The 15047-nt window shown below is 35.2% G+C and overlaps 1 protein-coding gene across 4 annotated transcripts in view; it reads right to left on the bottom strand.

The window, feature by feature from the left end:
- Positions 1-6817: 6817 nt before the first annotated feature.
- LRRCC1 (leucine rich repeat and coiled-coil centrosomal protein 1) overlaps positions 6818-15047 on the bottom strand; it is a 35197-nt gene continuing 26967 nt past the window's right edge. For all 4 annotated transcript variants that reach the window (XM_061171321.1, XM_061171322.1, XM_061171323.1 and 1 more), the window contains 4 exons: positions 12235-12443; positions 12005-12142; positions 9355-9490; positions 6818-7491 (listed from right to left, as the gene is read on the bottom strand). In XM_061171321.1, coding sequence (XP_061027304.1) covers positions 7369-7491; positions 9355-9490; positions 12005-12142; positions 12235-12443 — 606 coding nt within the window. In that variant the 3' untranslated portion in view covers positions 6818-7368. The remainder of the gene's footprint in view (positions 7492-9354; positions 9491-12004; positions 12143-12234; positions 12444-15047) is intronic.

The following is a 15047-nucleotide window of genomic DNA, read 5'->3' as shown; positions in this document are numbered from 1 at the left end:
AAGTTGCTGATCTCTTAATTTCAAATGTATTTTGACAACCCTGCAATTGTACGTTCCTCCCCTCATGATTACTATTTTTGATATCATATATTGCATCTAACTGTTTTGTGTATCCCTTAACTGCTTATTGTGAATATGGATGATTTTACTAGTTATGTCTTTCAACCTTCCTACTAGCTTTGTATGTGGATGATTTCCTACCTTTACTGTATATTTGTCTTCTGATGAGCTTTTTCCTTGTATAATTTTTATGTTTCTAGTTGTGGCCTTTTCTTTTTCACTTAGAGACGTCCTTTATCATTTCTTGTAAAGCTGGTTTTGTGGTGCTGAACTCTTTGAGTTTTTGCTTGTCTTTAAAACATTTGATCTCTCCATCAAATCTGTACCAGAGCCTTGCTAAGCAGGGTATTCTTGGTTGTTGATTTTTCCCTTTCATTACTTTAAATATATCGTGCTACTCCTATGTGGCCTGCAGAGTTTCTGCTGAAAAGTCAGCTGATTGCCTTATGGGAGTTCCCTTGTATGTAACTTGCTGCTTTTCCCTTGCTGCTTTTAATATTCTCTCTTTATCTTTAATTTTTCCATTTTAATTACAATGTGTTGTGGTGTTTTTCCTCTTTGGGTTAATATTGTTTGGTACTCTCCATGCTTCCTGGACTTTGATGTCTATTTCCTTTCCTAGGTTAGGACATTTTTTAGCTATTATGTCTTCAATATGTTCTCAGTCCCTTTCTCTCTCTCTTCTCCTTCTGGGACCCCAATAATGCAAATGTTAGTAGACTTGATGTTGTCCCAAATGTCTCTTGAACTGTCTTCATTTCTTCTCATTTTCTCTGTTTGGTGTCAGTGATTTCCATTACCTTGTCTTCCAGCTTGCTGATCCTTTCCTCTGTATAATTTAGTCTACTGTTGATTTCTTCTAGTGTATTTTTCATTTCAGTTATTGTAGTCTTCGTCTTTGTTTGGTTGTTATTTGTATTTTCTAACACTTTGTTGTTAAATACTTCTAACTTCTCAATCTGTGCATCCACTCTTCTACTGAGTTCTTTGATCATCTTTACAATTGTTACCCTGAACTCTTTCCCAAGTAGATTGCCTATCTTTATTTCACTTATTTCTTTTTCTGGGGTTTTATCTTGTTCCTTCTTTTGGAACATGTTCCTCTGTCACTTTATTTTGCCTAACTTGCTATTTTCATTTCTATGTATTTGGTAGGTTGGTTACATTTTCCAGCCTTGCAGCAGTAGCCTTTTGTAGGAGATGTAGCTATGCGTCCCAGCAGTGCACTCCCCTCTTGTCACAAGAGCTATATGCTCTAGGGGTTCCCCCTATGGGGGCTGCTTGGGTCCTTCTGTTGTGGTGCGCTGACTACTGTGGGAAGTCTGGTAGGCTTGGTTGGTCCCTGGTCCAGTTGGTTGCCAGGCTCTGCCTTGTTTGGAGGCTGCTGACCATTCGTTGTTGAGGCTATGTCATGAGGTAGCTGGTGGTGGAACCCCAGACAGTTAGTACTCACTCACTGGTGGGCTGTCAGGTTCCAGGAGATCCCAGGGTTGGTTCCTGCCCAATGGTGGGTGAAGCCATGTCCTGGAGCTAGTGATGACCTACCCATAGGCAGAGCGATGTCCTGAGTTCTGCCTTCAGGGCCCAGGGTGTCCCAGAGCTGTTATTGGATGGGACTGGTTCCTGACACCCCTGGCTGCGGGGTCTGGGATGTTCTGAAGCTTGTGTTGGCCTGCTGGTGGACAGGGCCAGGGCCCAGCCAGTCCCAGGGCTGGGGCTGGACTGTTGGTGGGTGGGCTGGGTCCACAGGCTGTGGGGCTGCAGTTGTCCTGGGGCTGGTGTCTGCCCTCTGGTCTGTGAGACTGATCCCAAGGCTAGAGCAGGCTCATTGGTGAGCGAGGCCAGGGATTCTGAGGTTGTTGCCTGCCCACTGGTACATGGATCTGGGTACTAGAGTCTCTGGTTGCAGGGCCCTGGGGTCCCAGGTCTAGGCCTGCACACTGGTGTGTGGGGACAAGTTCCTCGGCCCTCTGGTGGCAGGGTCATGTCCAGGGGAGGCTGTGGGCTCATTGAGTCTTAAGGCAGCTTCTATGCTGGTGTGTGTGTGTGCAGGGGGCTTTGTCCCTGCCTACTGTGTTGTCCCAGTGTTGGTGACTATAGGCTGGTGCGTGGGGGCAGGCCTGGGTCCTGAGGCTTATGAGCTAGAGGGAAGATTCTAAGTTGGCGCTTGCCAGCACCAGTGTCCACATGGTAGAATGAGCTCCCTCAAATGGCTGTCCCAGTGTCTATGTCTCTAGGGTGAGCTCAGTTGCCTCCTGCCTTTCCAGTAAACTCTCCAAGATCAGCAGGTTAGGTCTCACCCAGGCTCCTTTCAAACCACTGCTTCTGCACTGGGTCCCAGAGTGTGTGAGATTTTGTGCATGCCCTTTAAGAGTGCAGTCTTTTTATGTTTCTCAACCTTGGAGAAGTGGCCCTCTGTAGGAGATGTCCTATGCATCCCAGCAGTGTACTCCCCTCTCGTCACCCAATGGCTAGGGACCAGCTGGTCCCAGGATAATGTCTGGCCTGCATTTGTGGACTCTGTCTGCAGCCTGCAGGACTTTAGTTTTCTTGCTTCTGGTGCCTGCCCCCTGGTGGTTGAGGCTGGTCTAGAGACTTGTGCTGGAATTGGTCTTGGTCCTCTGGTGGGCAGCGCCATGTCTAGGGGCGTGTCTAGAGGTGTCTGTGGGCTCAGGAAGTCTTTAGGAGCCTGTCTGCTGATGGGTGGGGCTGTGTCCCCACTCAGTTTGTTGTTTGGCCTGAGGCATTCCAGCACTAGAGCCTACAGGTTGTTGGGTGGGGCCAGGTCTTGGTGCTAAGGACCCAAGCAAGATGTCTCCCTCCAGTGAGAGTTCATATAGATGAACACACCCCCATATCTCTGCCATCAGTGTCTATGTCCCCATGGTGGGCCACAGCTGCCACCCACCTTTCCAGGAGATGCTTCAAGACCAGCAGGTAGGTCTGGCCCAAGCACCTATCAAATTACTCCTTTTGCCCTTGGTCCTGGTATGCATGAGATTTTGTGTGTGCCCTTTAGGAGTGAGGTTTCTATTTCCCCCAATCCAGTGGAGCTCCTGCAATTAAGCCCCACTGGCCTTCAAAACTGAATGCTCTGGGAACTCCTCTTCACAATGTTGGAACCCCAGGCTGGGGCTCAGAACTCTCACTCCTGTGGGAGAACCTCTGTAATATAATTATTCTCCAGTTTGTGGATCACCCACCCTGGGGGGATGAGATTTGATTATATCATGAGTCTGCCCCTCCTACCAATCTCATTGTGGTTCCTTCTTTATGTCTTTAGCTGTAGAGGATATTTTCTGGTAGGTTTCAGTCTTTTTAAATGATGGTTATTCTGCAGATTTTTGTTATTTTTGTGTGCTCCTGAGAGGAGGTGAGCTTAGGGTCCTTTTACTCTGCTACCTTGGCTGCTGTCCCTCTGTACCTTTCTAGTAAGCTTTTAAATGAGGAAGTGTGAGTTTTCCAACTTTTTCAAGATTGTTTTGATAGTCTAGGTCCCTTGAATTTCTGTATGGATTTTAGAGACCATGTTGTCAATTTATGCAAATAAGCTAGCTGAGATTTTGGTAGGGATTGCATTTAATCTGTAGATGAATTTGGGGAGAATTACCACCTTAAGTCTTCCAATCCATGAATATTGTCTTCTTTGTTTCCTTTCAACCATGTTTTGTAGTTTTCAGCGTACGAGATTTGCACTTTTGTTAAATTTATACCTAAGAATTTTATTCTTTTTGATTCTATTGCCTGTGGAGTTGTTCTTTTTATTTTAAACCACTGTATTAAGGTATGATTGACATGTAAAAGCTGTACATAATCTGTACAATTTGATGAGTGGGGATAAGTATAAACTCATGAAACTATCACCATCATTAAGGCCATAAACATATTCAACAACTTCCAAAGTTTCCTCCCACCCTTATTATTATTATTTTCTTGTGCTCATTCCTGATTTTAGTAATTTGAGCCCTTTTTTCCTTAATTAATTTAGCTCAAGGTTTGTCAATTTTGTTGATTTTTCAAAGTCAAAATTTTAGGTGCATTGATTGTATTGTTTTTCTATTTTCATTAATTTCTGCTCTAATTTTTATTTCCTTCAATCTGTCTGCTTTGGCTTTAGTTTGCTCCACTTTTCCCAGTATTTATAGGTGGAAGGTTAGAATATTAATTTCAGGTTTTTCTTCTTTTTTAATGTAGTTGCTTGCAGATAAAAATTTCCTTCTGACAACTACTTTAGTTACATCTCATAAATTTTGTTACATTCTTTTCATTTCCATTCACCTCAAAGAATTTTTCTAATTTCCCTTGTGATTTATTCTTCGATCCAGTACTTATTTAGGAGTGTGTTGTTTAATTCCACATAATTGTAAATTACCAAAATTTGTTATTCCTTCCTAATTTCAGTTCACTGTGGTCACAGAGCATACTTTGTGTGATTTCAATACTTCTAAACCCATTGAGGCTTGCTTTTTGACCTTCCATCTAATCTATACTGCAGAATGTTCCATGTGCACTTCAGAAGAATGTAAAGATTCTGCTGTTGTTGAAAGTGTCCTGCAGATGTCTGTTAGGCCTAGTTGGTTTAGTGTTGTTGAAGTCTTCTGTTCTCTTGTTGATCTTATGCCTCATTGTTCTATCCATTATTGAAAGTGAAGTAATGAATTTTCTGTTACTGTTGAATTACCTTTTTTTCCCTTCAAGCCTGTCAATTTTGCTTCATGAATTTTGGGAATATGTCGGTAGGTACATCCATGTTAATAATTATTATATATTCCTGATAAATTGACATTTTATCATCTTTCCTACTAGTACATTTTTTGTTTTAAAGTCTATTTTGTCTGATATTAGTATAGCCACTCCACCTTTCTTATGGTTGCTATTTACATATCTTTTTCTGTCCTTTTACTTTCAACCTATTTGCATATTTGAATTGAAAGTGTCTTGTAGGCAACATATAGTTGGATCTTGTTTTCTTGTCTATTTTTGTCTTTTGATTGGATTATTTAATCCAGTCACACTTAACATAATTATTGATGTAGTTGAATTATACATGAGTTGAACTTATTTCTGCCATTTTACTTTTTGTTTTCTAAATATCTTGTCTTTTTTATTGCATTTAATAATTGCTTTATACTTTTTTATTGCTCTACTGCTTCTTTTGTATTACACAAATATTTTCTAGTATAACATTTTAATTCCCTTTAACTATTTTTTAGTTACCTATTTTGAGTTACTTCCTTAATGGCTTCACAAGGGCTTATATATACCTTATCAGAATATAAAACAGATTTATACTAACCCAGTTTCAGTGAAATATAGAATCTTTCTCCTATATAGCTCTGTTCTCTTCCTCTTTTTGTGCTTTTTGTTATATATGTTACATCTATTTTATAATTACAACTATGTTTTTATAGTTGTTTTATATAACTTAAAGTCTAAGGAGAGCAAATATATATTTATAGTTTATATATTTATAAATTTTCATATTTATTTTCATTTATTATTGTCACTTGTTCCTGTGATTTCAAGTTACTGTCTGTTACTTCCTTGCTTCCGTACAGCTTTGCTTTCACCCACCTTTGTGCTGATATTGAGAAATATTACATTTTATGTTTTACTCCCAATAATACAATTATACACATTGTTTTATATATTTGCTTTTTTAATCAGCTAAGGGATGGAAGGAAAAGAAATATGTATTTATATTCTTTTATAATTACATAATTACCTTTACCAGTGTTTTTGTTTTTCTTCTCATGTGTATTCAAATTACTCTCTAGGGTCACCTTCTGAAAGGATCTGAAGCCTTAAGAAGTTCCTTCAGCCTTTGTTGTAAGGTGGGTCTGGTAGGAACACATTTTCTCAGTTACCTGGGAATGACTTGATTTTGGTTTCATGTTTAAAAGATAGTTTTGCAGGATATAAGATTCTCAGCTAATTTTTTTTTTCTTTGAGTACTCTGTCAGCCCACTGCTTCTAGTCTCCTTTGTTTTGCATTTATTCTGAGGGATAGTTTTGTTGGATGTAGAATTCTTGATTTACTGTTCCTTTTCTTCCTGTACCTAAAATATGTCTTTCACTGCCTTCTGGTCTCCATTATTTCTGATGAGGAGTCAACTGTTAGTTATATTGTTCCTTTATATGAAATAAATCATATTTTCTTACTGCTTTCAAGATTTTCCCAACAGTTTGACTGTAAAGTGTCTAGGTGTGGTTCTCTTTGTGCTTATCCTGGGTTTTACTGAAGTTCTTGAATCTGTAGGTTAATCTTTTTCATCAAATTTAGGAAGTTTTCAGCCATTATTTTCCCCAATATGTCTTATGTCCTCCCCTCCCCCACAGACTCCCATTACATATACTGACATGCTTGATGTCCCACGGATTTCAGTATAAATCTTGCCTATAACAAAATGGGGCCCTCTCTTTACATTTACATTTTTTCTGATTCCATTTAATTTTAAAAACTTAGTTCACTGGCTATTAGTTAAGAATTTGGTATTATATTCTTTCAGAAATAGTAAGGAGAATAGTATTTAGATCTTTGTTCTGCATACAGAGGAACATAAGAGATGACAAAAGTGAAATAGTAATAAGTGAACTGATATGAAATGGAAGAAAACTGTTTCCAGTTACAAAATAAGAATTCTCTTCATAAATAGTAACTAAAAAGGGAAAATGAAAGAATGACAGTGGAACAGTAGTGTTCCTCTTGAGACAATGTTTATAAAACCTTAAATGTAATCTTTAATGAAAAAGTCATGTGCATTATATAAAAAGGGATCATTATGAGTGATGTGGAGATGCATACATATGCATTCTTAAATATACCACATCCCTTACACAGATTTAAAATATTTTTTAGCTACATTTATGAGCATTTTAAAAGAATGGCACTATGTCAACTAAAGGACAACCAATAAATATAATTAGTTCTTCATCAATACAGTAAGGTTAACAACAATATTAAAATACTTTCCCTCATATAGTCAAAATAATAATCTTAATTTTCATTAACATATTTGTAGGCAAATGTGTAATTACCAAACAATGTATAGCACAGAAACAAGAAAAAGTGTTTTAAGTCTAGTTATTTTGATAGGTCTTTCTAATACACATAATTGTCAACAATTTATTATAAAAAACCTACATATACAATTAATAAATACTTGATCAAGCCTTTTAAAATATAATCAGAATGAAATGTGTAGAAAGAGACATTTCAAAGTCATAGCAGTTACTACTATCACAATATTTAATCATTTTTACAATAGGTCTGCTGGTTCATTTCAATTCAATCCATTCTCAGAACCATCACATTTCTTGCTGAATTTGATTTAGAGCAAAAGCAAGTTGCTTAATTTTTATTTCCATTGCTTTTTTGTTCTTGCATGTTTCTTCCAGAAGTCCACGCATTTCTTCTTCAACTCGATGAACCTAAATCAACATATAAATTTTATAACATTTACATTTCTTAATGAAAATGTATTTTAAAAAATGCAAAAAGTAAAAAATTTATTCTTATACATTTTGTATTTTGTGATGTTCATTTAAAGCACAGAGGTTAATAAAATGTTAACTTGTTCAAATACTAATAGGGAAAATGTTATACTGTATACAAAGTACTTACATGTGTATTATCCATTTATTTCTCATAGGTTCTTGTGATGAACACATGGTAATTTATTTTAACTCTATTTTATAATTTAGAAAACTTGTTCAAGTCGTGTAGCTTCTCAGTAGCATATTTGGATGATACCCAGTCTTCTGACTTAATCTTTCCACTGTCCTGTGCTGATTATGAATGCCGAATCATGAATTTGACTTACCCTTACAGACTTTAAAAACTGAAACAACCTCCGTTCCCAAAGAAACTCTTTAATTTAAACACTGCATTTCTAAAATTGCTGGTGGTGGTTATAAATTACCATCTTTTTGAGAGATCATCTTATGATTTATTGTTCACCTACATTCTCCTAGGATTCAATGTATTTGATACTATTAATTTCTGCTTGAAACTCTCTCTCCTAACATACAACATTCCTGAGAGTACTACCAATATAACCATCGCTTTCTGTTTACTTCCCTCTTCCTAATCTCTAATACAGACTTCCTAATTTTTTTCCCTTTGAAAACTAACATTTTTCCTGATTTAAATGATGAGCTCTATGTGATGCCTTAAAATTTTTTTTCATGATTACCACATTTAAGCTTTGGTGAAATTTTTCTATTCTGTAACAAACACCTCCCTTTGATATTACATCATATTGGCAAGATGTCCATAATCAAACACAGTATTTTCCTTTTAGCTAAAGGCCTACTTTTATACTTTATTTAGTAATACCTAATGTACTCTTGTTCAACAATCAGTAGATTTTAAATAAGATATCTGAAACATCTGTTGGCTTGAAATGAAATAAAGAACTAAATTTTGAACAAGTTATATTTCCTTATTCATTGTGATTATTTCCAAAGACCTAAATCCCTCTTTCTGGTTACATAGACTCATGATGGTAATGTCATTTAATTATACAACCTTGATTATAATATATGAAGTATTACTTTCCTTTTCTATTAACTCTTTTCCTTTTCCAGTTGCTGATTTCTAAATCTCCAGTCTTAAAGATATCTGTTTCTTATTATTACTTCAAAATCAGGGAAAAATGGAAATTCATAACTGTCTGCTCATCTAGTGGATCTTAACAGAGGGGTCATATCGGAATCACCTGTTGAGGAAAATACCTGGGTCTGATCCCAGTCTTAGTGAATGAAAGTCTGAGGGGGAAGCACATGCATATGTATTATTAAAAAGCTCTGCAGGTAATTCTGATGTTTGCCTCTGATTTATTATCATCCTAACCCATTCCTTTGTCAATGGTATTAAAATGAGAAACTTGATAATTTTGAACCCTAATTGATAATAAAACACTCCTTGAGAACTTGTCCTAGGTAGTGATGGACTGTATTTAATACATTCACATTCTCATCTTGCCTATGTGTAACCAAAGGGGCTTCCAGCTGAAATTGGCTAGGGATACGGAAATTTTTATCCAGAGTTCATGGAGCAGGTGCACATCAGAATCAAACTTATAATCTTGGTTTCATTAAAATTATATTCTACAACTAATCTAAGTATTACTGACATTTTGGTATGGCTTCATGATTGTACTGGCAATTTTCTTCATATCTATTTGGTTATTAAATCATGCTTCCTTTTCTCTTTTATCATTGTCAAAGATCCAATTTACTTAGCTATAACAATTTAATACTGATTATCAAAGTGAATTTTACTTACAGTACCTTTAAATTTGCAGAATCAATACATTTCTGCTTTTCACTTGCCAGCTGTATTATTTCAGCTTGATGAGCTTCAACAATTGCATCAACTTGTTTTTTAAAGGCATCATCCATACTATGAAGCTTTTCTATTGCATCCCTTAAAAACAAAACAAACCCACATATCTACCTGTACATATAAAAATTAGGCTGTTTTTTGTCTTTTTAGATGGAAGCTCTTACATTCATATTTTAATGGAAGCATAACTCCATTAAATAGCAAAGGGCTATCTTCAGTAACTAAAGATATAAGTAGTTCACCATCCAACAGAATCTTAGTAACAGAATAGAGTAGGGTAATATCAATGGAAGTTTGTTACACTATTACCCTCTGAAAGTTAGAGTACATTGGTTCTCATTTATTTTGAGTCTAAGAACATGGTTTATAAGCACCTTCATAGATGCTACTATCAATCTTTTTTTCCTCCACGTATTAGCAGTGTGATAATAATTTGAGGTATATATACTATAGGAAGGTTCAAGTTTGTAAGCATATATGTCTGACTTCCCTATGTTAATGCTTAATGGATAAAACCCTATGTTAATAAACAAATTATAAACAGTATTCACAAAATTTTAGTCCTAAAAGTTTCTTATAGGCCAAATACCCATTCCTTTGTATTAAGTATGAATAATTTTGTTAAAAATGTTAAGTCCATAATGAACAAACTTCCTGATTTTGGCATAGCCCATTGTAATACCGGATTGAACATTGGGACTGAAACCGAGCAGGACCCTGTGGGGCTCCTGGGCATGGAAGCCTTTCTGTGTCCCCATTTCTTGTTTGTAGGGAATAGACTCCAGCATCCATGACCTTCCCTGAGTTCCAAAGGGCAGATTCAAACAGCTGCTAATGAGGGAAGGGAGGGGACACAGAGACTAGGGAGAAGACCACCTGATGCCAGATTAAAGGAACCAGAGAAGCTCATCAGGAGACCACCTGAGGCCAGATTAAAGGAGTGCAGGCACTGCACACACCCGGATCCTTATTAGTCACTCTGCCCTTGAACCATTGCTATAAAACTCCTCACTTCCCAGGTTGGGACACAGTTTTTTGAGGCACGAGCCTGTTGTGTCCCCCTTTGCCCAGCAAAGCAATAAAGCTATTCTTCTCTATTTCACCTGAAACTCTGTCTCTGAGACTTGATTCTCCACCAGTGTACAGAGGCTGAGTTTACAGCATCAGGACCATGAATCAAAAGCATTTTTTTTTATTCCCAGTTGCAACAGTTGGTAGCTATGAGACTAAGGGTGAGTCACAAACTCTGTGTTTAAAGTTTGTCAACTATAAAACACAATAATCCTGCCTGTTCAGCCAACCTCACAGAATTATTGCTGGGTTCAAAATAAGATATAAGAAAAAAATCAATTTATACATTATAAGAAACTATGCAAATAAAATCTATTCTTATGAATAATAATTTACTTATTTTATTAAAATTCCATTAAATTAAAAATCATATATCAATCTTAGTCGTAAAAGCATTAATGTATAAAATCAGGCCTTTATTGTTTTGCTCTTAAAGACATGATAAACAATGCAATATAAGAGATTCTAAAAATTGTCAGGCTTTATTTATGATTTTTATTAAGTTTAGGAACTGCTAGTTATATGAAATGATTGTTTCTTTTAGGATCAAAAGGACTCCAAATTGCAAAGCTGTGACCAGCAGGAGAGAAAACTGTAATGGGTTCCAAGTCAAGGTCTCTGTATTAGTGCTTGGTTGTAAAGCGAAGTGGAACAGGGTCCATTAGCAAATAAACAAATGACTGTATTATCAATCAAAACTTTCTGGGGAGTATAATAACACCTTTTCATTTATAAAGAATTAAAGTATGAGAAATCAAATTTCCAGGTTCTATTAGACTTGATATAATGGGAACCTACCTCTATATGAGATTTTTGGGCTACCTATATGCCATGTTATCTATGCCATTCTGTATCTTGACATGAGCACTGGTCACTAAACCATGCTACCTAATTTTTAAGGCAGTCAACTTTGTAAATTATTTTAACAAGTCTAGTTATACAGCTTACAAGGTAAAACCCTCATTTCCTCTAGAGTATTTTATAAAATCCATAAAACAATGGCATATATGTATACATTTTCTTCCCCTTCTTTAAAATCAACTTTTATCCTCAGCTGGTGCAGGCCAACTGCTACCTAAATCTGTTTTAGCTTCTTCAGGAGCTCACTGTCCCTGGTAGTCAGTGATTTCCTCCTCTAAACTCCACATACAACAGCCAAAAATATCACTTGCTGCTTTCATTCAAACAGAGTTTGAAAACAATAATCACAGTAATAAAAATGAAATATTTATACAGCAATTACTATGTGTCAGGTACTATTTAAATGCTAAATAATCCATACAAACCATATAGATATAAATACACATATACATAAAGTTTAAACCTCACATCAAACATTAAGGTAGGAACTATTATAATCTTCATTTTATAGATGGAATGGAAATAAAGTACTTGGCAAATACCTATGTCCAACATGTTTTTACCCTCCTCACCCCCATCCCCCCGCCGTTCTACACAACCCACCCATCCCAATTCAGTTTTATGTTTAAAGATATCCCACATACTTTAGGACTTAATCCTTACTTTTGCAGTTCAATACTTTTGTCTCTTTCTGCTTTAAGTTTCCTTTCTTTGTTTTCAAAGTTTTCTTTCACTTCTTTTACTTGCATTTCAAGATGACACAGAAGCTCTCCTTTATCATGCCACTTCTGATTAAGTGTACTAATATGAGAAGAAATAATTAAAAAAATAAAATTGGTTATATGAAATTATTAAGCCACATGTTATTTCTCAACAGGAAATTCGTATAATACCTGTAAGCTTTTCTAATTTCTTCGAGTTCTAATTCCTTTACTTTCAACTGCTGTTTTAGTTTTTCTTTTCTTTCATTGTGTCTTTCTAATTTCTCAATTATTTCATCCAGTTGTGAAGATTTTTCATCAAGTTGTTCTTGGGTACATTTTTGTATTTCAGTGATCTTTTCGTGCAATATTTTGATTTGTTCCTCTCTTTCCTGTAAACACTTCATTTTTACAGAAAAAAAATCATTATTTTAAAAAATAATTATTTTTATTAATCTTGAATATCTCATTTCCTAATTAATTCAATATGGTTTAAAATTATTATAAAAACTACAGACTAAAAAATAAATTGAACATTCAAAGAATGTTTTAGAAAAGATTTACAGAACATTTTAAAAATCACAATCAGTAAGGAATAGCACTACTACTTTGTTTTAACTGCCACTAAGAAAGATGAACTATTTACACTTTTTATTTCATTAAGTTAGTAACTACCAACCACACACAGGGAGCAGAAGAGAAGGAAAAGAAAACTGTGCAATGAAAATTTCAATTAACATGGAATACAGCAGAGACATGTTCACTGTACATGTATGACACAAATTAAAATGCTATTTCTACTATGCTAACAAGCGTCTTTTGCATTAGGGTGAGCAAATACTTTAAAATAAAGTATGATTTCATCACTATTACAATGTCACATGAAAATAGGCTCTACATCCTCCAAAACTTCCTTTTATTATATCTTCTATACTGTGAGTCATACTTTATCCTCTATTTGCATATTACAAATCAGAGGATAATGAAAGCTCAAGACGACCTTAGGCACTGTTAAGTGTTTGCAGGTATTAGGCCTTATATGGGTTACTTACTTCAGTGAACATGTTTGCTTTAAGGGGGTATGCCTGAATGGCTGGAACAGCCCTGCTATAACACCAACTACTGATATCAGTCTCCAAACGTGTGAAAAGATGAAATTGGTAGTTTTTGTTTTTACCCTGTTTCCCCTGCCCCACCTTGCCTTTTTTTCCCTTTTGGGAAGAAGATGCAGGCAAACAAACAAATACTGAACAAGGCTAATTTAGGCATGAATTCATCAGTATTTTAAAAAATGTGGTTCAATTCCTCAGTGTGCTATATATCTAAAAATTCTAAGCAAAGGTATCAGGTAGTCTTCTAGTCTTGACCAACATTTGCATAAAAGGCACGAATTGTTTATTTTCTCCACACAACTCTCGTACTTAAGAGTAATACTTAAGTAAGTACTTAGAGGAGAGCAGTCTTGACACATATTATATTAGGAATCCACAAAAGCTATAGAAGATTCTTATGAAAAACTCCATTAATAAAAAGAATAACATTGTAGCATCAGAGAATTTTGTGATCCATACTTAAAAGTACCAAAATAAGACATAGGAGGAAACCAAATCTCAAAAGATTTGTTTCTGATTTCCATAGTCAGAAGCTAACTACAGGATCTACTTAATTGAAAACATCGAACTCCAAATTTTGCAGATTAGGTCACTATCCCTTTAAGTTATTAGCTATGATGAATTTACTGCTAAAAGAAATTATGCCTAGCTATCTCTGTATGTTCTGTGATTAGATGGAATGCACCATTAATGCTCATATCTTTGAGGCTGATACAGTGTTCTTTAAAGTAAGTGTACTAAGTTGTGAAAAGAAAAATGATGAGTTGAAAATTTGAAAACTTTTTTTTTTAACCAAAAATCTAAAACTAAAAGTCATCTGTTTTTTGGCTCCGCTATGTTATTCATTACTAGTCATTTCCTCCCAAAACTCTGCTCAGAGATTAATAAGCAGTAGTCTTACTGTGGAAGTAGTTATGTCAACCACAAGTATTATACCAGGTATAGATTTTTAAACAAGAAAAGATGCTCACTGCTAAAAATTTTAAATAATTTTCAGTGTAGCTTGGCATGTATGACAGATATAATTGAAATTCTGGTTTCATGCAAAACCAAAAAACCAATATAATTGTTTAGGGTAATACAGTTCTAGCATTCACAGCCTAAATCTAGCTATGGATATAGCAACATGGTGATAAATATGTTTCTTTATTTTCTGTACTTGACGAAGTTAAGTTCTCAAGGAGTTTCTTAAAAATGACTAAGGGGAAAAAAAAATCAAATCTTAGGTAGTTATAATTACTCTAAAGAATGAGTTCCTAACTTTATGGGTGATAATCTCACTTACAAGTTTCTTAAAAACCCTTTTCTCAGCTATTTTTATACCTTAAAGATAATCTCTAGAAGAAAATTTTGGAGTTCAAATTTGGTTCACTGTTCAAGCTAACTTTCAGAATATTTCTCTGGAAATTTTCATGTAAGATACTTTGAAACAAGTGATCCTGTTAGTATTCTCTCTTAAGATAGGCCATATTGAAGAAGAGGGTAAAAATGGTTTCCCTTGGGAACAAGCATGAATCTTTTACGTTCTTTCTATTCAAATACTTTAAAATATAGGATAGTAGGTTCTGTCATAATTTCGAGACGTGAATTAGCAATACTGGAAGATACTAAACAATGAAAAGTTTAAATAAAATATTTGTTTTTGTGGTTCCTAACCCTTTATGGACACTACTTCCAATTATTTCAAAGGGCCATAATAACATTTTCCATAAAATTTTGAGGTAAAAGTAATTTCAAGTTAATAAGTTAATAAATAAATGTCATATATAACTTTTAAAAGCAAAGAGGCAAACATAAAAGAAAAAACATGATAATATGTCTTAAATTCCATAACAGTTGGGATGCATTGAGACAAATATTTATTATTATACTTTGATCCACAGATTTTTCAAA

This window comes from Eubalaena glacialis, chromosome 17 (assembly GCF_028564815.1).
Source record: "Eubalaena glacialis isolate mEubGla1 chromosome 17, mEubGla1.1.hap2.+ XY, whole genome shotgun sequence".
Taxonomy (NCBI): Eukaryota; Metazoa; Chordata; class Mammalia; order Artiodactyla; family Balaenidae; genus Eubalaena; species Eubalaena glacialis.
Note: the sequence above shows the minus strand (reverse complement) of the source record. Positions and strands in the feature narration are given on the sequence as shown.